Source organism: Dicentrarchus labrax, unplaced genomic scaffold, assembly GCF_905237075.1.
Source record: "Dicentrarchus labrax unplaced genomic scaffold, dlabrax2021, whole genome shotgun sequence".
NCBI lineage: Eukaryota > Metazoa > Chordata > Actinopteri > Moronidae > Dicentrarchus > Dicentrarchus labrax.
Genome location: NW_026136702.1, coordinates 15634156 through 15659945, shown reverse-complemented (window position 1 = coordinate 15659945; position 25790 = coordinate 15634156). Strand labels below are relative to the sequence as shown.

Genomic DNA, 25790 nt, shown 5'->3' with positions numbered 1-25790 from the left:
ACCTTTACCTCAAAACCACAAATGACAATCTTATGCCGCCAGAGAAAAGTTCACAGGATCACCAAAAGTCATAAGGATTCATCCTCTGGGCACAATGTACCAGATTTTGTGCCAATTTATCAAATAGGACCGAAGTGGTGGGCCAACTAACAGACCCATCGTCCCCTGAGCTACTGTGGCTAATAAAAAATACATATGCATCAGCTCACTTTGTGCAGAATCGTTTGTCCTTTTTTTTTAACCCAAGAGGAAAGTCAGTGAGAGCCAAAAGGAACAGCAAAGTTCAGAGCAGATTTATTATTAGAGTAATTACGCTGTCATCCTCAACAATTTTTCAAATTCAGGGCACATGGAAGAGAAGAGGATGAGAAAAGCCTTCTTCATTTTTTTTAATACCTTACAAAGGCTTAATTGGTACTAATTGCTACAATTTGGCATTTCCAGATAAGCTGTAAATTTAATCATAGTCATCCTCGGAACCCCTCTGAAAAAAAATTGGCTCAGTTTTTAATTAGTTAAATCTGCAAGGAATGATGTAATGTATTTAAAAATAAAACCCTACTGAGACTAAGTGTCTTGCTCTTTCTATTTCATGTCTTTGAATTGTGAATTAAGAAACGTGGCCTTCAAGGACTCTGAAATCTGCCAGCAATACTACATTAATAGAAAAGAGAGAAGGGGGATCAATTCAATTTCACTTCTTCTTACATGCTAGTTGGGCATGTGCAAATATATTATCTGGATCTTTCTGTGGAAACATGTTTTTTCCATGTTAGAACTGTCGTGTATTGAAGTATACATTTCTATTTATACATTCCTCTCTAATATGCTCAAGTCTGTTACTATTCCTAAAGTGATTAAAGAAAGAACAAAAAGACAAGATGACAAAACAGATGTTTTTCCACGATTCTTTATATACAAAAACAATATACAGTTTGGACGTAACAGTAGATGTTTTGGGGATATATGACATTATTCTACGACTTCAAAGATCAATCTTGTGTCAAACATACAGTAAAGGTGTTTGTGAAATATCCAGTCCTTTGCTGTTTCCTTTGGGTATCTGTTGTGTGAAAAGAAAATCAATGCATTTAAATTTGGAAGGTTTATAGTGTGATTCCCCAGCGAATGAATACCAAAGTGAGATGTCACAAGATCAAGAAAAGATTACACGTTGAAGATAAAGGGCTTTCGTTCAACAACAGCAGCAGTCTGATTATGGCCCTTGTCAGAAATTGGGGATCTGATTGGGGGAAGTGATAAAGGGAAGCCTCAAGCATCATTACAGCAGCAGAGATCCTCAAATGTAAACATCTTCATGAACTGGTGAGTCTCCAGTTCTGCAGATTAATTGTACAATTGTTAATTGTGTCAAAATGGCCACAAATTGTGGAATTATAGAGAAATGGCTTTTAAAATGTAATGACAATTACATGTTTGATATTATTCCATATTTTGCATTTGAAAGCGTCTTTGGGGTCTTACTCTCATTAAGTTTATTGTATTTATTTTACAGTTTCATACAAGATGAGATGAAACAGACTGCAGCCATTATCGTTTTTACAGTACTCGCTCCTTTAATACTGACTGGTTATGATTAAACACCAACTGTCAAGGCTCTCCCAAACTCTATACAGATACTATACATAACTCTGGACTAAAATATGGAATTACGCATCAGTGTTGAAGGAAAAAAAACAAGACTTAAAAGGTAGATGTGGTGACAGCCCAAATCAAGACTCCCCTGGCAGTACTTTCATTATTACAAAAGACACCAATGTTTTTAACCTAGATTTAAAAAAAAAAAAAAAAACAACAACAGGTAAGATTTCTAAAGCCTCTTATTAGCTAACACTATGTAACCTCTGTATTGTATTGATAAGCAGCATATAAACACTTCATAAATGATTTATAAATTGTAAGCAAATATATAGACATAAGTGTTTCTTAATGTATTTGGTCACCAATTAAAAACTTTCGGATTAAGCATCCGTAACTGGTGTATAAACAGCTAATGAATGACTGATAGCATAGTATAACATGACTGTTATCATAACTAACTCTTAGTGTTACAAAGCATTTCCTAAACAATCATTTGTACACATGTACAAATCATTCACAGACAGGTTTAAAACATTAGACATTATATAAGATTGCAAATATATTGCAAAGTATTCATGTTTATTCAGCAGTTGTGGATGCTTCATGAGGAGTTTAAGTTGTTAACAATACATTATTAAACACTTGAACCTGCAATAACTGATTTATGTGGCCACTTGGGAGCCGTGAAACAAGTTGTGAACACTGTATTGATAAATTGTTGTTGATAAAATCTTTTAGGTTGATATGGCGAATAGTTGCTTATTTACACATCCAGCTGTTACATTACAATTAATTTTGAGTTATTTCTGGCCACCCCATGAATGTAAGTCCTTAATATTCACTCTTTTAGCTCAGGTTTTGGTCTTTAGCCGCTCCTGAGGACATTATCTTTAGCTGCTGCATGCTCCACTATCTTCACCAGCTAGTCGGTAACTGTGGGTGCTGTGGCCGAAAACAACACGAGCAGTGATAGTGAACCAAAACATTGAAGTACAATGAGCTGAAACTCACTGTAAAGCTCGGTAAAGCTGGGGAGAGCTGCAGATTCAGGTGATAATGCCCTGTAGGTTCATCCCTATTGACACTGTCACTTCATATATCATTAATTATTGTTATAAAAATATCAGTTATAGCACCTTTAAACGTCTTTATATCTGCTTACACACCTACATAACCTTTTACTCATTGACTATATACTGCTTAATAATGCTAAATAGGCTGGGTTAAAATAAATGTTACCGGTTACGCTTTATCTGGATTAATGTATTGTCTTTTTGTGATGCAAGCAGCATATTTACATCGTCAGCCATGACGGAAACAGAGCTCTACCACAAGGTAAGACTTTAAATTTGTGTATAAAAAAATAAAAGAGCTTTCTGGTCTTTTATCACAGTATTTGCTGTTGGTGTGCACCGTGTTCACCTTTACAGAAGCTAATTTCACACTACCGCTCAGACTCATGTTTACTTTCAGATTATTTACTGTACCTAAACCCATGTAGTTAAAAATTGAGCATGTTTATCATGATTAAGCTTAAAGTCACATCCATCCGGTTTTTCTAGTTTGTGCAGGATGCACTATGGTCATTTGACGAAATGAATCAAAAGGAGAGGTCCAGAAAGGATTATAAATTGCTTTTAACTGAGTCACCATCCATGAAATACCCGCTGCATTGCACCTGCTGACTTCAGTTGAAGTGGAGGTGGAACGAATACAAAATAACCAGAGAGAGATTTATCACTACCTATATAATGTCTTATACATGGTCTGCTTAGGAAACAGATAAGTTTGGTAAAGGCATGACAATTATTTTACATACTGTGATTAATATGCTGCCTAAAAACAGCACTTATATATGTGATGAACTGTTAATCTCATTACAACTGACTGAGGATGATAAAAAAAAAAAAAACAAGACAATTAAAATCAGAGCTTAAAACATTCACATCAAAGTTCTATTGTATCATATTGGTAGTAAAATTGATTTCAATGTATGCACATGCTCGATATACATTCTGTACAAAATAATCAATATATAACAACATACATATTGACATTATTGAATACTGTTGGTTCTTTTCCATCGCTGTACATCACTTCATGTTACAACCTATGCACATTCAGAAGCAGGAAGAATCAATCTGTCCTTTTCTTTACTTTTTGTTAGGATGACGAGGGTCAGAGATCTAATACGAGAACACAAGCCTTCGGACGTCAGCAAGCTCAATCTGTCAATCACTTTTCAGCAAACAACTCCTTTATAGTCCAAATACGCTGGGAGGAGAAAGAACGTTTTGTTTAACTTTTATATCCACTGCAGTGAGTAAAGGTCCCAGCTTCTTATATTAGTCCTAACATATTTTAGAGAGAAAGTTATAGGCTCCAGTTTCTTTTAGTCAGCCAAACATTCTGGCATTCACACAAAAACAAATCATTATTAATTGATCGCCTCTACATTTTGCATTGATATACGTCACGAGTATCTGGATTCTATCTTGATGAATCACTTAGAAGCAGAAAATCTATAAATGCACCAAACTGTGATACAAATGTCCAAAAACCATAATTCCACACATACACCAACTTTCTGTGTATCTGCACATTTAAACAAAAGTAAATCCTCTTCAGTGTAGTTAAGTTGTTGTGCAGCCAACACTGTTACCTATTTGTCTTTAATCTCCTAACAATACAATTCAATCCAGACTTCTAAAAAGAGTGCAAATACAAATTGAATCCCAAAGAGCAGTGGAATATAAAATAGGTTGAAATGCTACTTCATAACCTCCCGTGGGCCAGCTTAGATCACTATAAGACGCATTAATGTTTTAACTTTGCCTTACATGTGATATTAAAGGAATAGTTCACCACTTTGAGAAATAGCCTGTGCGCTAAATATGAAGCTACAACCAGCAGGCGATTAGCTTAGCTTAGCATAAAGATTGGAAAGAGGGGGAAACAGCTAGGCTGACTCTGTTTAAAGGTTAAAAACATGTATCATATATATATTTAATGTTTATAAAAACTGAAGAGCCAGTTTATGCTAATCCAAGCTAATGGCCTGTTTTCTGTAACTCTATATTTAGCGTACAAAAATTAGAGTGTACATTTACATTTTAGCGCTTCAACTAACAATTACTTAGACAATCTGTCCATTATTTTCTTTATTAATTGATTTATTGTTTCATCTATAAAATGGAAAATTCCCATTATAATTTTCTAAATTCAATCTGAATTGCTCGTTTTATCCAGATCCCTATGGTATTCAGTTTAATATCATATATGACAAAAACAGCATCAAATCTTCACCTGAGCAGCAACAGTTTTGTTAATTACTGAAATGACTGATCAATTATGACATTAGTTTCAGACTAGTTTCCTGTTGACTGACTAATGAAATTACCTGACACATTTTTCTAGTGTATTTCTGCAAATGTTGAACAATTCCTTTAAATTTTCAGGTCCATGATAAATTCTACAGTTTGGAAGCCAAAAGAGAAATGGATCTGGATTCAAGGTGCATGTTAGGACAAAGCGTAAAAGGGCTACTTGTCACCAAGTCTCTCCTTACATATCTATCACAGGCTGACAGTTTGAGAAAATGGAAAATAAAGTACCTCCACTTCTTCTTAAAGCCTGTTGAATGCTTCAGTGGTGAAACTCTCAGTGCTTATTCTCATTCATAAAACCTTTATATGAAGTCAACAAAATCGAACCTGTAAACGTTCAAATAAGGCCAAAATACAATCAAATTAAATTCCTGCTTTTTTCTTTGGCACCAAGTCACTCTGAGTAAGAGCTCCAGCCAAAAGCCTAAAATAAAAAACTGAAGTCAAAGCCTTCTAAACAGCAAGTCCAGCACTTTGTGATCAGAGATTTGCACTTAATAACTCAACACAGGATATATGATGGTACATGATCATTATGTATCATCAGGAAGAGCGCTGAGGGATTGGAATTGGCTAGAATTTAAATGATTTTCATTGCACTTCACTATTAAAGCCTCAGGTTTCCACCGAACTCTCAGCTTCAGCAGTTATAAATACAACACTCGCAGGCTGTTCTTCATCTACATACACATCTCTGTACTTACATTCTATAACTCTTATAATATAATGCCCTCTAGTGGCAATATACTTTAAATATGTCTAAAAATGAACTGCAGTATTTCAGATTCAACTCCAAGAGGCACATAGGGGCAGAACAAACTGCCTCTCCTCCCCTCGGATCTGTGACATAGGCACTGACATCAGCACACAACCATCCAATCGCTCCCATTTCCTGGCCTAGGAGGATGCCCATATTTGGCCATTTGGCAGTTTACGTCAAGGCATACCTTCGCAAGTACACAAACTCAAAGTACAATTGAGCCACATTCACTACTACGAGGGTCATTTTGCCCATTTTTCCTCCATTGAACGTCTCATTACAAGGCCGGAAGTGAACCAAAAACAGACAACAACAAAAAACCAATCACATACCAGAAGGATCTGGCCATCTGCAATAAATAAATGGTTCTAATCAGAATGCTATAGACACCATTGATTTTAGATATGTGCAAATGTTTCACTGGTGTCCATTGCTTGGCCAAGGCCTTAAGACACACCTGTAGCTGTCAAATAAACATATCATCAGGTGCAAGAGGATCCCAAAGCAAAGTAGACTGAGCTGTGTACTGAGGGTCTGGAGGGCCGGGAGACTGCTGGGAGCTGTGGACCGGAGAGCTTGTGGTGCTGACGTCCAGCTGGCAGTGAGAGCGCTCAGGGCCGATGGAATCTATAAAAAAACACAAACACACAGGCTTTAATTCAAGAAAATATAATACACACATAAACGAGATTAGACTATAAAGCAATTAATACAGATGACTTTTTGTTTAGATGCCTCTGTTGAATTCTACGGAGCCCCTAAAGGGACATGGGAAAAAAAAAGAAAAAAGAAACGTTTCTAGTGAGCACTAGATACTATCTTGTGCAGATTCCGTGTTGTGGCGAATCAATACATGGCTAATTTTAATATTCAAATGAGTATTAAACTAATTTGTCTGTAACTAAAAAATAAATGTAAATTAATCTGTAACCTTTTTTGTTACAGTCCGCATTTAAATGCCCTGTCCTGCAGCTGGACACTCATTTGTCCTCCTTTTGAGAAAATAACAAAAATGGTCTGCCTTTTGACACATTACCTTGTTAGTTTAATACTTATTGGCTTAAAATGTGTGTCAAAATAAGTAATTTCATTGGTTACATTTTCCTGTCCTGACCCATCAATACATGGCTAATTTTAATATTCAAATGAGCCATGTGTTGATTCGCCACAACACGCAATCTAGTGCGCACAAGATAGTATCTAGTGGCACTAGAAACGTTTTTTTTTCCCCATGTCCCTTTAGGGGCTCCGTAGAGTTCATTGTATCTTGCAACGTTTTTAAAGTTTCTGTCACTGTAGAGCAACAATATACGAACATACAACGTAGTTTAAGCTTAGGCTACGTGGATTGCTTTCAAAAGCGTTTGTTTGTAGGAGTTCTTGATAAAGCTGGAGATATTCAAGGCAAAAAATTACTTCACTGCTGCTATGTTTTTCTCTCTCCCATATGGATCTTCAACAGGCACAAAAACATTCCTCAAAAACCTGCCCTTCGAAAATGAATTTATGTTTCCATGAGCTGCTTCCAATGGCTTTAGAGAATGAAAAGGTACTGGAGGTAATGGAAAAGAGTGTTCAGTGCACTTTTGTGTTTAAACTGCGGCCATACATTTATTCTTTATATAATTATCAAGATGTGTGCTCCTGATGCAGCTTGACTTGTCAAAATACCTTGGTTAAGCTAAAGCAGTACAACATACAGAAGAGTGATTTGCATAAAAAAACCCCAGTGCAATTACTAATGTATCCCTTGGAAGTAGCAAATATCAAGAAACGTCGACTAAAGGTGAAGAATTTTTTAACAGGTATTAATGTTAGTTTTTACTGACCGACTAACTGGTGGATACACTATAACAACATGTTACACAGATCCAATAACATATAATCGAGTGTGCTTTAACTTTATTGGCAATCGATGCCTGAGGCTAATGAACTGGAGTCGACCCAGGTGTATATGATGACTTTAATGTGGTTAGAGGAAATGGCTTTGGGCAACCAGAATAATATAAATATTGATCAATGTGAGCTAATAAACAGCAGGATTTACGGTGATAAATTACTAATGAAGCGTGAGTTATCGCCAGAGTCGAGTTAAATGGTGGAGGTCATCGACCGCTCGAGTACCTGGTGAACTGTTTGCTGTCTTCATGAACCTCCATCTCTCGGCTCTTAAACTCATTCAGCTCCTTACGGATAGCAGCCTGAGGGGTAGACACACACACAAACACACAAGCACACACAATGATAAAAATTCACGCAGCAGGACAAGGCCACCTGTCTCTCCCCATAGACACATCAAAACAGCTATTACTCAGTCTGCTCTAATCACATCCACTCTGTGGCCTCTCATTTGGACTTTTTTAGCTCTTCTTGCAGAACTTCTTTCCATAAATCTGCGCTGCTGCAGACTTCCCCACAATTCACAGTTTAATGTTCCAATGTTGACAGACAAAAGTTAAAAAGGTGCTGGTAAGAACAATTTTATATGTACACAGCAGTAAACATTTGTCTTGTTCTTTGTTTGCACAATTATGTCGATTTGTGTCATTATCAAACAATATTAATAACAATTACATAGGATTTTCATATTTATTTGGAAAAAAAACGTTTGATGTGCCACAGGTATGATAAGTCCTGTCCCTCATACAGCATTTGTCCTACCCTCTTGCACTGAAGCACTTGTACTAATTATGCAGGTAATGCCAAATAAACCCGGTGAGGGTTCAGTGTTTAGGGTTGACACTGGGACTAGGGATTTCTGTGTGTGCTGTGTAGTTATAAACATGAACAGCAGAGGGCAGGGCTTGACATAGAGACTGCCCACCAGCACACACCAGGGGGGCCTTTCTCCTTCTATGAGGACAGAGGACATTTGTACAGTAGCCCTGGTACATGCATGCACATTTTTTTCAGTATCAACACGTGGATTTCATATGCAACATACGCTGTATGGTCAAAGTTATGCATTGTTTACATTTGGTCTGGGGCTGTTTTTCATGGTTTAGTCTGGGTTAAACCACTGAGTTCCAATTAAGAGATTAATGCTTCAGCATACATGATATACATGATATTTAAGACCCAGGGTAAAAATAAGGTTTTCTGAGTTTGGTGTGGAAGAATTTGACTGCACAAAGCCAACTTTAGTGCCCAACCTCACTAATGCTCATGTGGTTGAATGGGAGCAATCCCTGCAGTTATGTCCAAAAACCTTGTATAAAGTGTAATACCCAAGGTTTTGGAATAAAATATTCAACAATTGCATATGTGTGTAATGCGAAATATGGTGTCCACATACATTTGGCCATGTACTTTGACGTCCTGTAACTGCCTGTAGTACACTTACAAGCACCACAGATTAGTGACAGGCTTATAAGTTGATAATATAATAAGAGAAAAAAAAGCAGTCAATCAAACAAAAAAATCCTGATTTTACAATGTAGTGTATTAACTGTAGCACCTTGTCAGCGGGAGTAAGCCGTGTCCAGGGTTTGTCTGCCCGCCGGTCATAATCCTTGGCGTCCGTTACCTCCACGTACTCATTAAAACGCAGGATCCTGCGAGCTACGAGCTCTGCCACTGTGGGCCTCACACTCAGCTACACACAGAAAGGGGGAGAGAAATTAGACTATAAAAGTCAAAATGAAGAAAGGAATTTATGTTATATTAAAGTCAGTAACATGCTGTATGTGTGTTAATACGCTGTATTCATTCTTTAAAAATTTTTCCAAGAAGCAACTGTGATCTTTTATCACAAGAGCTAGAGATACAGAAAACGGCCACCTAACGTCTCAACTGAAAGAAGAGTTTCAGTTCCATCTGTGTCCACTAGATGGACTTATCTCTCCGCACAAAGCATCTTTTCTGCCTCCTAACATGACTCATAAGGTGGAGCAAAACATATTAGCAGCTAAATATAGACTCACTCTGTCCTTTTCTGTTCTAGCTTATGTGTGTGTAGGGTTGGTGTTTACAGTACCTTTCTGGAGAGTCTCCTTTTAATCTCCTGCTTGGCTTCTTGCTCTTCTGCTTCATTCTTTTCTGCATGCAGAAAACCAAGAGTCATTTCACACCCTCTGTGCCTGCAACAAGCTTCTGCTTCTATTTATAACGGCAAGATGTGTTTCATATTTAATCTTGCCCGTGGTTATGAAGCGGTGCGAGTGCCCTAACATATACAAAAGCAAAGGGGGATAATTATGTCCTTAGATGTCCTCTAGAGACACAGTGAATCATTGGAGTTGAATATGAACAGCATTCACTTTTGTGTCATCTTCATGGATGTACAGTATATGTGTGTGTGTGTGTGTGTGTGTGTATAAACAACTTGGCCTGGGATGCTGGTAAACTCTTTGACCTCTAGTGGTCCCATCAGAGATTGAAATAGAAGCCATCTGGGATTCATAGCACAGAAACCAGTCACCTAACTCTTTCCCATAATCAGGACAACTGTGTAGGACTACTTTTTTTTTGTCTGTGTCTCTTACCTCATTACAATAAATATCAGTCATCTTCCTGCTGAAGTTGCAAAAACCGGCTTATCTTAACATCTGGTTACAAAGGTACACACAAGCTAACGTGCCCTGCAAAGTTTTTTGCTCCAGTTTTAACAAGACACTTTAACCCTCTTTCTATCAGTATCACTGTCGCCGTCAGTTGTGAAGGTGAAGGTTCATTCTAGCAGTTGCTGTAACAGCTGCTGTATATTTAATTACAGCCTCAAAGAACTGGAAGTGTTCACTCATGGATAAACTTTAGATCCAAATGGAGGAACCTGGTCAGAAACAATGTTCAAATAATTTGTAGTTATGTTATACTGTTGTTGTAATTATTTCCCTACAATATACCACCTAAGTATTGGATGATATCTGACTGTGTTTTAGCCACTGGATACAAACTGGTTGATTGTGGACTGCTTGCATTCATTTTCCACTTAGCATAAAGCAACAGATATTACATAACTACTCAGTCTTTAGCAGGACAAAATGCTATTTGAATTGGCTCAGTTACGCCAAGAGCAAAGCGACTGTGAAATCGTAACACTCAAAGCTTTAATGCCTCTTTTAAGTCTCTGAAATGCAAAGCTGGCATAAAAATAAATAAAAATGAGCAAGCAAACCCTCAAGCTGAATGATTTAAATCCTGCTTGGTAACATGACATACAAATTTTACTAAATATTTAGTCTATTTAATATTTATTTAAGTGGGTATGTAGTGTGTGTATTGTGCATAATGCAGCCTAACCGACTGACCTGAACTAACTTAACTTTTATTAGTGGGGTGACCAAAGTAATGATGAAAAATCAGTCTATCATTCCAAATTAGAGGCAGTCTCTAAAATAACACAGACCTCAGCGTGGCCAATCACATCGGTTCAGCTCACAAAGCTTCTAATAGACAGTAAATCATAATTTAGACAGGCATATCGGTCTCATCTATCTGATTGATGAGACTCACAAGGTCGTATCTGGCACGCTGTTGCTGCGTGTTGTTGCAATTATGACCTGTGCGGACCTTCTCTTTGTACCAGGAATAAAAATGGACAGCTTCTGCGGCTGCATGTTGTAACAGTGTGTTAACATTGGCTTTCTTAGATTTTTTTTTTTTACTGGCATGTATACACATCCCCACCACGTATCAGAGGTAGTGCAAGGCGTTAAATTGGTTAGGTGTGAATACATTTTCAGCAAGTTTGGAATTCAAAGTAGCTCCACAGACATTTCCATGCAACCATACTGACTCTTCCTCGATATTGTCATTGCAAAAAAAACAAACATCTGAGCTTCTAAACATCACGATAATCATAAAAATGTTGCATCGCGTCACCCCTCAGTTTAATAGTGTCTTCCAGATAACTTACGCTTGAGGATGTTTCTCTGCTCCAGCTCCTCTGTGGTGGGTCTTTGGCTCAGGCGCCTGGAAAGAGAAAACTTGTGTTCACATACTTCTCTACAAGGAGCAGATAGGAAATGATTTAAACCTTACACAGTGACTTCTACAGAAAAAACAACAAGAATTATCACAGTAACACCCTTTTTTTGTTTTAATCCAAAGGCTGTTTGCCACCAGCCTTTTCGCCTCATCTGGTAGAAAAAGTCAAAGTAAACTTCAGCACAGCTTTTAACTGTGCATCATTTGTACCAGTACACCGCCCACAACTACACCAGAAAGTTACCCCACATCTCCGCCAAATCTATGATGATGAAAATTCACACCTAGATTCATTTTCACACCATGCTGAGAGTGTGTGTATGTGTGTGTGTGTCTGTGTGTGTGTGTGTGTGTGCGCGTGTGCGTGTGTGAGTCTGTACCTGACTAGTTTGCTGCCTATTTGCTGGCGAAGCTCGTGTCTCTCTGTCTCGGAGCTCCGAGGCAGAATGTTTTTCTCCTCTAGCTCTTTCTTGCTAGGTCGGTTCCCCAGCTTGATGTTCAGGGTGTCTCGTCTGCGGATCTTAATTGCCAGAGAGCCTGGAACAGAGAAGAACACAGAGAACTAGTCACTGAGGGCCTTGAAACAACCTGTGTGTACATCAGCTGCAGATAATAATAAAGCATCAACCGCTGCAGCCATTCAGTGATGATACATGTCTTATGAGTGTCCATCGTGGATAGAGAGTAGTCACAATCATTTAAACATAGAAATTATGTTCAGGTATGACTTCATGACACAGTCTGCAATCAACCCTCTGACAAATGAAGATAGACAGATTCAGTCTCAAAACCCTAGTCTGACACTGGCTTTGGGAGAAACATCACTAACTAAACTTACAAAGCACTTTAGTTGAACCTCCACAAGATGCATGTGAAGTTTTCAGAGTAGTAATTAGGCTCTAGCTGGCATTACTTTTTAGAATTTACTCGTTCATGATTATCAATTTTAAAAATAGCTATCCATGATTTCTTGCACTGAAATTGAATAAAATACATAATTTGATACAATTTTGAAATTATCACCACACCCTGAAAGTCACTATTGTCACTTCTTCTGTTCAAATGGATGAAAATTTAATTATACCACAAACTGCAGGTGACACTGACTTGTCAGGATGTTCAAACTGCGTGAAAGAACAGGAAGAACATAATGAACTGCTAACTCAGCGTCATGCTTCTTCCTTCCAGTTTTAGGCCAGCATTTGAAACCCATTACAAAATAAATAGCATATTCTTAATGAAATGATCTGTAGTCATGTGGAGCTTCTCTAAAATGTTTTTCAATTATTGTGTGATGTGTTAAAAAACTAATGCCATACTGGTTGTGTACTCGTCTTCCTCCTCGTCCTCCTCATCGCGGTACAGGATTGGTCCATCGGAATCAGAGTCACTAGTTTGACTGTCTCTCGGCCTATCAGGGATCACCGTCACCTCGGCCTTCTCCGTGTTCACGCTGAGGCCCTGCGGCTTTTCAGCCTGGCGCTCTGCTGACCTGCAGGAAGCAATAACAAGACATTTGTTGCAATAGAACAAATCCAGAAATTTGTAAAGCTGGTTTCACAAATTATTAATACATTTCCTTATTGCACACAATTAATTCAACCCATTGCTTAAATGAAAATCCGTATTATCAAGTGACTCCAGTGGTTATGTAATGTGCTCTAGAAGTATCAGACTGACAAGCAGAGAAGACAAACATAAGGCATGTTTCAACAACTCTTCTGTCTCTACTAGATTTTTACCTCAGGCAGTTCTCCACAGCAGACGCCATTTCTCCTTTCTTCTTTTCTTCTTCTCCTCCCTCCCCTCCCGTCCTCCCCCGTCTCTCTCCCTCTGTGAAGGAAGTGTCCTCGGTAGCAGAGTTGATATGGGGAGACTGGACTGTGGGATCAGGAGCCATACCTTTGTGGGTCTCCTCACCCGCAGCAGTGGCTTTGGGAGCAGATTTAGGCTCGAGACCAGGCTGAGCAGCAGCCTGTATTCCCTCTGTCTCATTGCCTGAGGCTTTCGACGAGGCAGGCTTGGTGTTTGAGGAGAGAGGCGAGGATTTTAACTCCCCGGGCTGGCTAGGAGTCTCTGCAGAGCCCTTTTGAGGTACAGGGGAAGAGGTGGGAGTGTCTGATTTCCGGTTGGTCCTTGCATCTGTCCCACCAGTCTGTGCTGCAGCGGCGTCGTCCTTAGTCGCACGAGAACGAGGGGTGAGGGTGGAGGCAGCAGTGGTTTTTGTTGTGCATCCTGCCTTCTTTGGATGGGAAGGTTTAGCTGGGGAGAAGCAGGAGCAAGAAAAAGACAGATGAGAATCAGGAAAATTTTGTTTTCTTTCCTCCAGGTGCTCCAGTTTCCTCCCATAGTTTGAAGACATGCAGGTTACACAGACCTTTTATTATTTAAAAAGCAAAGAAAAAGGGGCTTTGGGGAAACATCAGAAATGCTTCCTTTTGTCTCATCCGGCTGGATGGGGCCGTCTGTGTCGATTGACAGCAGCATGTAGGCTGAGCCTCGGTGGGGAAAAGTAGACAAACTCACACTACAGCCAAGAAGTCATGTGCAGACAGTGTGCCGTTAGCAGTAGTATTGAAAAGTAAGAACCACACAATATGTATGTGCAGGAAAGTTTACATGCTGTTTAATGTGCTGCACCTGAGCAGCTAATTAGCCATATAGCCTACAAACAGCTAACGTTTTATTGGTTGCTGGTTCAACAACCTTAAAAATGTGCAGGACAAAATGACTGTTCACGTGAGTAAGTCAGATAAGAAGTAGACTCTAGCATGAACGCTAATGAGCGTTGTAGTTCAAAGTCTTCAAACCAAATATGGTTTCAGAGCTAGCAATTGGATTGGCTATATGTGTGGACGCAAGTTCTCCAGCTGCGTGGACGGAGAACTAGAGGTATTTTGTATTCATATTGACAATTGTCATTGACTTAGAATTTAATACACTAATCATTTCAGCCTTAGTCTACACTACATGTGCATCCCAAGTATTAGAACATGCTGTCAGGCATAATAGTTCAGTATTAAAATAACTCCATTTTTGTGACACTGTGACAAATATAGAATACCTAAGGTAATACTAGCTGAAATAGTCCTCCAAGTGTCTGTGAAGTGTCTTTGTGTGCTGGTAAAAGCAGCCCGAGGAAAGGGATGAACTTAAAATGTTATTAAAATACTAATGAAACAACTTTTGTCCCACTTCCCAAATAACTCAACATAGAGGCCTTCATAAAATACAGCATGAACATCACATGCAATATTCTGGGCTCCGTGCTACGCAGTTTCAACATGCTGTAGGTTAAAGAACACACACAAACGCCCGCGCGCACACGCACACACACACACACACACACACACACACACACACACACACACACACACAGAAGGGTGATCATCATTCCCTAGCATCATGCTATCAATCAAAACCACATGAGCTTGTCAGAGTTCATTTTTATGAAGGCCATGCTACACTGACCTCACTCACTCTCATGTGCTCTGTGTCACACACACACACACACACACACACACACACACACACACACACACACACACACACACACACACGCCCGCACACACGCCCGCACACACGCCCGCACACACGCCCGCACACACGCCCGCACACTGTAGGGGCATTTACAGAGCTTGACAAATAAATCTTCACTTCTGCTTTCTCAGAAAACAGACAGAGAGATCATAAACAAACCACTTCTACAGTTACTCACTTGACTGGAAATCTCTTCTAATGAGCAAAGGACACTACCAAAAGGGAGAAACAGTGAAATACTATTTTGTAGCCACTTGACAGAAACTTGACTTGACTGCTTCAGATACATGAGTGATGTGTTTTACGGGTGCAGACGACTTGTTGTTTCCCTTCAAACAGTGACACAAGCACATTTTCCATGCAGGGAGGCAGGCAGGCAAGAACACGGACAGGCCTCATTCCCAACTAGCTTAACTTACCAATCCCGCGACTAGTGTTGTTAGTGCTCCGCGGGTTAGCTTTAGCTTGAGTGGATGAGCCTGTCTTGCCTGTGGTTTTAGTGGTCTTTTTAGTCCCTGAGGCACCGTCTCTGTGCCGGGTTGCGGCTGCGGTGCCACCCGCGGGTTTGGAAGAGGCGGGCAGAGTGGCACTTTGCTGTTTTTTAGCCTGAACGTCTCGAGGTCGCACCTGGTTTCCCCGGACAAGGGGTTTAGTATCACACCTCTCTGAGCAGATCAGAGGAAGCAGGAAAGAAAAGTATGGTATTTAGAGGTTAAAAATATAGATTTGAAAGCAAGATGAAAGACGCACATCTGTGTAAACAAATCCACAAATGGACATGCAGACAAGCAGAGAGAGAGATATTGAAAGATAAATGGTGAGTTGGACAGAGCTAATGATGATGATGGACGATGTTTAATCTGTTAGTCTTGAGCAGCTTTTTTATTATATCAAAATGAATAATGTATAAGGCTTGGGATATGACAGATGTAATGCATTCCCCATCCTCCAGTGTGAAGGCATGTTGGTTCTGCTACTGTATTTCCAGTGTTTGTTGCCAGGGGGCTTTGTGATTATTGACAAATGAAAAAAACAAATGGCTCCAAGTTCAATGCTAACAGGGTTGAGATAAGAACGGCACAACACTTAAGCAACATCAGACAGAAGAGCAGTGGCCTGTCTCCTGAGGGAGATGGAGGCATTAGGAGATGGCTACTCCTCTTTTCAAACTGCGAATGCATGCTGAAGGCTGATATAATGGGAATATCTATTTGAACACATTAGACCTGGTCAGAGATTCCACAGAGGATTCAATGTCAGCCAGAAAACTGCTGCTAATACAAATGCATTCCTCGACCGAAAATTCAAAGCAACCAGCGTCTAAAAAAAGCTTCAACATTTTTAGTTCTAGCATATAAAAATGGAATCGCTAAAAGGCTGTTAAAGTCCCACATTCCAGAGTAACATGACATGTTTCAACGCTTTCTGTTGAATGAGCTGAAAGAGTGAATCCACAGTTGTAATTACATTTGTTCAACTAAATGATCTCCATGCTCATTCATAAGCTTGAGGCATAAAATAGTTTCATGATCATTATAATAAAACTGGAGAGTACTGGAAAGTTTTTTTTTCTTTTACGCCCCAATTATAATCTGTTCTCTTATTTTTTCCTTCTCTGTGTAGAATTTCTTCATTCAACCAACACTGTACCAATATTAACATCTCTGCGGGTCATTTGTGCTTAATCCAACGTGTGGCCCCTTGGGATATTCACATAGTAACTCTTAGCCACTTCTAATATTGAAAATGGAAGTTGATCACATTCAAAACCCTAAATAAAAGTTATTTCTCAGTGATGTTTATACTATGCTAGGTCTACAGCCTCAACTAGTACAGAGATCCAAAAGTTAAGAACTCCAATTAGTCTGAGATTCGAGTAACTCAAACAGACATTACCTTTTTTGTCCTCGGTGCCGACGGGCCCGGAGGCCTGTTCCTCCAGCGTCGTTTCTGGAGACTCAATGTGAACTTTGACCTCCTCTGATGTCACACTGGATGTGGCATGGCCATTCAGATTTTCACTGCTGATTGTTTCCTCTAGAAGAGAAAAACAGTTATTGTAACAGACTCTTGCTCCTCACCTGTTCAGTAATGTTCAGTTGTAAAGTAGCTGAAAACAGTTCTGAGTTGTGTAATTACAGCTCCATCATGGGACAATCTGGGTCATTTTGAATACTGATCGGCAGCATAATCCAGTTTTTTTTATCCCCCAAAATCAGCATATTAATGTTTTTCACAAATGGAATAAATAAATAATATAAATTAATAAAGAAACGTGAATAACTGATGAGACAAACCTTGGTCAGGGATGAGAACTCCTTTCCTGATGAGCTCCTCCCTCGTTTGTCTGGTGGAGATTTTTCTTTCCAGAACTAAAGGATGAACATCACAGTCAGTGTTTGATTCAACGGGGGAAGGGGGTGGGTGGGGGCTACAGCACAGAAAGAATCAGAAAAGCATCAAACAACAGCTGCTTTCAACAACTGTTGTAGCTCTAAAACATCTTGAGAATGAAATCGCAACAGCTGAGTCACCAACTGATCATGCTCAGAGCAGAATTAGAGCTGAAAAGATTAGCCAAAACATCAATTAGGCAATCCAAAAAAAAAAAAAAAATGCTACTATTTGGAGAAAAAAGATGATCTGATTTCAACTTCTCGAATGTGAAGATTTGCTGCTTTTCTTTGTCATATGCAAACTGTTTCGGGCAGATGGCTGGATGAAACAAAGAACTGGAACCGACCTTAGCTCTGGGAAATAATAATTTCCTTTTTCCCGATTTTCATTTGACCATTAGATTCATCCTTACACACAAAACTCCATAAACACAAATAATACTGAACCAATGACCGAACAATTGTATGTCTATGTTTGTTTTCGCTTCTAAATACATACATAAATACATACATACATACATACATGGGTTTAATTTTGTAAAAAAATTTATAAAATTGCATTTCTATAAAATTATGCCACCGTCCATATCTACCACTCAGCAAGGTAATATTGAACATTTAACACAGGTTTCTACCTTTAAATACCAAAGAATTATTGGGAATCCAAATTAAAAAAGATGGCTGGGAATCCAAAAGAGCGTGTTAACATATAAGTAATGCAGTTGACACCCCTGAGCAAGGAGAGAGGAGGAAACATTAAACACTCTCTCACTCTACTAGCTCTCTAGCTACATGTGCTCTCTGATGTCCAAAAACTTGATAAAATTATTATTTTTTGGCTTCACACCTGGACAGTAACCATGCATTAACTAGAGGGATATGGAGAGATTAAACCTTCATGCAGATACATAATGGGAAAAAAGTCAGATACACCTGGCAGCTATGAAGGGTCTCTGCTTTTTGTATTTAGTTCTGTTCCCTTTTATTTCCCAGCCAACACTTCAGGAATTAATCAGGGAGAGCTACAAACAAACTGTTCACTCTTTTCCTTTTAAAGTTCTCCTGGGAGCAACACTTATCACTTGTTCATACAATGTCACTGAGATACACAAACAAATGCACGCGCACGCGCACACACGCACACACGCGCGCACACACACGCACACACACACACACACACACACACACACACAGCCCTACCTTTGGAAAGATCCTGGAACTTGTCGCTGGTCTTCTTCTTCCTCCACTTCCAGGGTTTGAACAGTTTTCCTAGAGATGACAGCTTGCCTCGCTGCTGCCGTGACGCAGGGGCATTCTGGGTGTTGGTGGCACTGTCCACCACCACGTCACAGCTGGCCAGTGATGAGGATTTCTCCAACCCATCAACTACAAGACACACATGCACGAAAACAAGAATATAAGATCAGCGACACTCCAAACACAAGTTTGCACTACAGTGTGCACTGTAAGGTTTTTGTCTTGTGATACATGTAGGTAATACACATACTTGATGAATCATAAACATAAACACCATCGTGTTTTCTGGTAACAGATAATGCTGGACTTAAATGTGTTCGGGAATACTAGGTCCACATACTACTATACGTACCCGACAAGATTAAATATAAGATATAACATTTTATAAGAGAAACATATTTCTGCTGCACAAAAGCTAATTGTTGTTTTTTTTTATTATGAACAACTGGAAAGTTGTATCTGTTTATGTCTGTACAAATGACCCCACAGAAACAACCCGAGAATCTGAAGACCCCTCTTTGGGTGACTGGCTCAGTGCTCATACGCATATACACTCATGATATTGGTTGTTTTAAAGGGTTAAACAAAGGCTCAAAGAAGGCTGTGTATTTTCATGGACTGTATCTCTGTATATTGCTGCATCAATCCCTAGTTTCACTCAATGGCTGAGCAGGAATATTATTTCTAATTCTGTCTCTGTACAGTATTGGCAGTGTGTTTGTGTGTGTGTGTCTTGGCTAGATCCATGTCCTTCTACAACTCCTCCTCTTCCCGTTGAAAGATTAGAAGGGCTGTGAACTCTCTCGAATACTGCAAACTGTGTGTGTGTGTGTGTGTGTGTGTGTGTGTGTGTGTGTGTGTGTGTGTGTGTGTGTGTGTGTGTGTGTGTACGCGCGCCACGCCAGAACCTTAGAGGAAAGAGAGATGGTGTGTGATTCCTCAGACTCAAGAAGAGGAAGGTTTTTGTTTTTTCAGGTACGTAGCAGCTACTGCTGAAGGCTTCTGACTCTAGGGAGTCCAGCAGGATCAAAAGTTTATTTCTTTTTTTTCCCTGAATCTCATAATTTCGGAGGTCAGATTTGTTTTTGTTATTGTCAAACTTCGAAACCATACCACCAAACCGACTGTGCCATCTCTTCAGGCAAATTATCTGACTTCACCCACCTCCCTCTGGGACCACAAAAACCAGTTTTCACTTCTGCAGTAGTACTATGACTGACATGTCAACAGACTTGTAATGTGTAAAATCCCTTTACGTTTTAACATTCTTTACATTTTTGCCTCTTCCCGCCATCTCTCTCTGATGCAACATTAACGTCATCAGGTCACGACATGGACACTCTATATGGGCAACTTAATTTAAATACAAACTAATTATATTTTTGACTGAGATGTATTTTACATTGTGACTGAGGTTTCTGTTGTCTGTGCACAGAATTGCTTACATACATACCATATATATATATATATATATATATATATATATATATATATATATATATATATATATATATATATATATATATATATATATACACACACACACACACACACACACACACACATATATATATATAAATGTTATATTATATTATATATTACTTCTGATACCTGTCCATATTATGCTGGCTACTGAGACTAAATACCCAGTTAAGGAGATTTTCAATTTGTGCATGCCCTCTTTGAAATATCTTACATCTCAAAGAGTAAGACAGTTGGTGGGATTTAATTCAGGTTTCCTTCATGGACCAGTCTTAACCTTTGACCTTGAATGTGAGCACTACACAAACAAAGCTGTGACTGAATCAGAAGTTGGGGGGAGATGTGAAGGTCAAATATGAACAAAACTTCATACAGAGCAACTGACCTCAGCCTCAGGTCCTTCCCAATAACAACTGACAGAAACAGAGTAAAGGTTGTTCGAAATGCCAACAGTGCAGTGTTTTCTCAATTCTATTTAAGAGACTTATGTAGAAACACAGTGAGTAAAAGATCTCCCAGATTTCACACAGACCAAAGCTTAAAACGCACTCAGCAAAGTTGGCTGGATGATCCAGATATTCTGCACATTTAACAATAGGAAGCAAGGAATTATTAGTTAGGCAGCCATTTGCTGAATAGAACCAAAATCACAGTTTTAAAAGGAAATACAAACAATGCAGCTGAACTCATCTGTAATATTTTCTCAGTAGCTATTTCTGGTGGAGCAAATCCATATCTGAACCGCCAGTTCAACTGAAATCAATATCCTGTTGATTGGTTGGCTTTCACCAGCGCTGGCAGACTGTTGATGCCAATACTAGATGTTGGTGGCCATCTGGTGCTCAATACGCCTCACTGGTGGACATGAGCTGAAACTAATGAGCAAATTCATGCCTCTGACTGCGACTTACTGGTGTTGGCAGACCAATGTAGAGCATATGTATTACATCATGTGTAAAGATAAGGTTTAAGGCCGAGACACAGATCTCATTAGCTTAAAATTAAAAAGTGGAATAATGCAATAATGAAAAGCAATTAAATGAAATTATGCAATTACTGCAGCATTTTCTCCTTAAAGTATGTATTGAAAAATCAAAGCATTGCATAAATTTATGTCGGTATGATTGCTCTCAACTGGACTTTTCTTACCTTATGACCCTAACAGCTGATGGATGTAGCAAGAAAACAACACTAACATACACAACATTGCAATTAAGAGCACAAAAACCAATAGAGAAGACATGGAAAAGTGCAGGGCAGAGACCCGTACATTCTCTCCCCAGACACCAATTAAATTCTCTCTCTTACATACACATACTGTATACACACACACACACACACACACACACACACACACACACACACACACACACACACACACACACACACACACACACACACACACACACACACTCATTTCCTGTTCCTGTGTTGATATCAAATCGCAACAATAGGTGCATTTCAGCAGCTGCGTTGTGCTGCTAATGATGGGAAAATCAGTAAAAGCAATTATCATAACCATTAACCCAACTATTAAACCTCTAGTGGGAACCAAACAGGGACAATGGATGAATGTATTACTTGCGGGGAAGAGGAACGAGAACGAAAGAGAAAATAGAGAAAGGAAAGAGAAACAGTGGACAGGAGCGAAAGAAAGATTACTGTTAACTTAGAAGAACAGAGAACAGAAAATAGGAGTAGAGAGACTCAGATCAGGTCAGAAGGCAAATGTCTGATCATCTGCAGCTTTTCTTCCTGAACAAAACCTTCCACTGGTTTTGACAAACTTTAAGTGAAGGGGAAGATACGCGTCATGTTGCAACACAGGAAATTGATATTTTAGTAAGCCTACATTCCTATGACACACAAACACGCTGCGCATACATTCACAATCAGTGTGTGTTCGTTTGCAAACATGAGCAAGAGCAACTTCACACTAATCCAACTGTTTTTACTTAAATTATGTGAAGACAGTATCAAAAGATCCTGCTTTCACTGCCAGCCTCAGTTACAACAGAAACTGTGGGCTACGGGCGCCATTATTTTAATGTACATTTAAATAACGTCTCGCTACATTAAAAAACAATTACCAGATTGACAGTGTTGCATTAACAACACAGGCTGGGACTGTGTGCCTAGCGCAGCAGTGGTTAACCAAGTGAGAAAAAGCGAGCAGGAGCGTATGAATGCGAAGGGAGCAGATTCAAAAGGTGAGTAGTCTCGTCAGCTATCAGTCGTCGGTGACTAAACGCTGCAGCATCTCAACACCAAAGTAAAGCTCTTGTGTGTCCCCCCCCCAATCTGCTGGAAAAGTGAAGGGGGTTATTGTGTTGAAAATTCTGTTTTATACGGGTGTAAAAAGAGAGAAGTGGCTATTCACAGACGGGTCCATTGTCAATGTGTTTGTGAGGGAGAGAGAGAGCGACAGGAGGGTAAGAGAGGGCTAAGCAAATCATCTCTACAATGACATAATATTTTGCCCATTTTAAAAAGGACCAATGTGTAGGATTTGGAGGCATTTAGTAGTGAATTTGACCGCGCAGGGAGGAGGTCAGGGTGGACAGAGATCATGTTTGTTTCCTGTTTCAAACTGACCGTCCAGCTTAACCATGCTAGAGTATCTGCACAGACCCTGCCCTCTACATGTGTTTTCTTAAGCTGTACTCACACAAGCACCGCTATCCTGAACTTTTTCCAGACATTACCCAGACAAGCTGTACGTGTCAACACAAATGTCCGAATTGGTTGGACCGGACATTAAATGGACCCACTCTGCGGGTGTGCCAGAACATAAGCACGCATCCAAGAGGAAGCTACGGTGCTGCTGAGCCAGGGGAGAGGGGCCAACTTTTGAGTGCTGTGTGTGCAAACCACAACCGACAAATCCCACTCATTCTACCTTTCTTTCACCCTAACAATCCAATTTTTTTTGTCTAGACCTAACCAAACCTTAACCACAATGTTTTTGCATTATAAAAGCACACCCCCGACCTATAAGGCAACATCATGTTAACCCTGCCTCCATACACCCCAACCCCTGACACATAAATACAGAAGTAAGTAAATAAGTAACAAACTGTAAGCAACTAAGAAAGTGATAGCATGAACCCTCAATAAATAAAGCATGCCAAAGAATACAATACAGCTCAACCTCAAAGTCTAAAATAGATAAACTTGTAATCTAAAAGCAAAGATGAAATGAAAGCAATTCAAAGCTTCAGTCATTAATCTGCTGATTAATACAAGGTACAAAAGATACAATGGTACCAAGGTACAATACAAGGTCGAATCAAACCCGGGTCAGTTATGACAATTAAAATCCATTCATTGCACACGAGATCTGCAAACATCTGCCGCTTTACAGCAATCCTGCTTTTCAGGCAAGACAGATCCGTCCAAGAAAAGCCATGGACTTTTACCAAAACAATATTGGACACAGCTTTTTAATTACAACAATGTGGCTCCAATCCGCCTCAGGTTAACTCAGGGATGTTATTACACATTACAACTGCTGACTCGGCTCCATCGTTCCACACTGGGTTTCACACTGAGCCGTTTTATTTTGAAACAGATGACTCGAGATGTCATGCTAGAAGGGTGAGTCAGGATTTGGATAGCAGCTGTGAAAATGAGTAGGGATCATCCGAAACACAACTTGAGACACGACAGAGATCTCAGTGAAGTAATCCCACACAGGATTTATTCAGTGAACTGTAATCATTGTTCTGAGGCACACTGGGCAACTAACCTAAACTTCTGGTTAAGTTTTTCTATAATTTCCTATGGTCTGGGTGGCATATGCAGGCTTAAACTGGCTTTGTATTGTGACAAAGCCAGCATGATTTTTTTTTCAGACAGTATAGCAGGAACATGTGTCGAGGAGGAGGGGAAAGGGAGAGGCTTCCTTCCTTCGCTGCAAGTCACCGGAGAGGGAAGAACCAGACGTCACCAACAGAGGAAGAGGGATGAAGAAGGAGAAGGAGGCAAAGAGAGACAAAAGAGAGGAGAAGACGGAGACAGAAAGGGAGAAGTGGAAACTGAGGTGGGGCAAAAGAAAATGTGGGAAAGAGGAGGGCAGAAAAAAAGCAGGGAAGAAGACAAGGCAACAAGAGGTGCTGGATGAGAGTGGAGGGAGGGGCTATGCTGGGCATTAGCTGCGGTTTTAACACTTTGGTCATTTCTTCCAAATGTTTCTTCAGTGTAGGCCAGAAAAACACAGCTCTGCTTAGCTCATGATACTCACAGGGCCTAGCAGCTTGGATTAAGTCTGGAGTAACAACCCAAGAAGAAATCAAAGAGGAAACTTGAAAGCTTTGACACTGCAAAGCTTTCAACACAACATTCAACACAGCCATAACTCATTAAGGCTCACAGCGTATCAGTTTTATGTTCATGATCTTTCAATAAAACTCATTGCTCTTACTGTAGATCCAGCATCTAAAGCACATCACAGCGTCATTATGTAACCCATAATGCAGAGCATGTAGATCATTGTTATTGCCTCAGGTTCCTATGCATGTGGCTTAAGTGTGCTACTAAACAATTTAAGTTTTACTTTAAATGCTGACAGCATCGTAAGAGAGGTCCAGCTTTGTTTTCATCTGGAGTCCTTCGCCACTTCCTGTACCTCAGTGCCTTCGAGCGTTCCCATAAAAAAAAAAAACATGTGAAATGTTTACTTTTATGCCTCATGGACAGACCGGAGATACTGAGGCACTGTAGGTGAACTTTGTGTATTTTAGTCTCATATTTTATCTTTCAAGGCTTTACGTCTCTCTGTGTAGCTTCACCAGGGAGTGAAAAGGCTTGTGATGCATCCATGCTTTTGTTTCTTTTATTAGCTAGTACCTTTACTTTAGTTACTTTTTGTAGCCATTAGTTTGGTTTGTGTTAGACCTTTTTTCACAGTAGGCATTTGAACATTAAATAGTTGGGTAAACTTGTTTTTACTAATGATAGTAATTGAGGTGCTGTTCCATTTAGTGTAGCAGAGCCTTTCCAGTGAGCCAACATGCACAATAGCAGCACCCTGACTCTGTTTGACCTGAATGGAACGGAGCCTTAATTAGTGTCAATGGTAACACCAGTGTTTATCCTACCATTTCACACACTGTTTCATGCACTGTTTCAATGGCGGCTGTGAAAAAGGTCTATTTAGCCCAATGTATGAGACCTCTGCTCTGCAGTCTTTGATTATGATGTGTCTTAGTGATGTTTTCTTCCTCAGCAGGTGAACTCGTGGATATCACAACTGGGCAGCTCCATTGGCTGAGGAAGACAGTGTGCTATGATCAAAAGCACAAGAACAGCTATGGAGTGGACAGTTGGTTTTGTCAGCTGGCAAAATTATTATTTGAATCAGGAGATGTCCAATCAAAAGAAGTAAACAAGATAATAGGCAAGGCAATGGCCGAATCATGACCTTCAAAGTAAACAGGT

The 25790-nt window shown here is 39.6% G+C and overlaps 1 protein-coding gene across 4 annotated transcripts in view; it reads right to left on the bottom strand.

Annotated features, from left to right (window-relative positions):
• Positions 1-894: 894 nt before the first annotated feature.
• Positions 895-25790, bottom strand: part of phactr2 (phosphatase and actin regulator 2) — a 45281-nt gene continuing 20385 nt past the window's right edge. For 3 of the 4 annotated variants that reach the window (XM_051419894.1, XM_051419907.1, XM_051419901.1), the window contains exons 2-13: positions 18813-18998; positions 17514-17588; positions 17113-17253; positions 15636-15881; positions 13419-13938; positions 12996-13168; positions 12057-12213; positions 11606-11661; positions 9725-9786; positions 9206-9343; positions 7873-7949; positions 895-6375 (exon numbers count right to left, since the gene is read on the bottom strand). In XM_051419894.1, coding sequence (XP_051275854.1) covers positions 6360-6375; positions 7873-7949; positions 9206-9343; positions 9725-9786; positions 11606-11661; positions 12057-12213; positions 12996-13168; positions 13419-13938; positions 15636-15881; positions 17113-17253; positions 17514-17588; positions 18813-18998 — 1847 coding nt within the window. In that variant the 3' untranslated portion in view covers positions 895-6359. The remainder of the gene's footprint in view (positions 6376-7872; positions 7950-9205; positions 9344-9724; positions 9787-11605; positions 11662-12056; positions 12214-12995; positions 13169-13418; positions 13939-15635; positions 15882-17112; positions 17254-17513; positions 17589-18812; positions 18999-25790) is intronic. The other variant, XM_051419916.1, reaches the window with a different exon arrangement.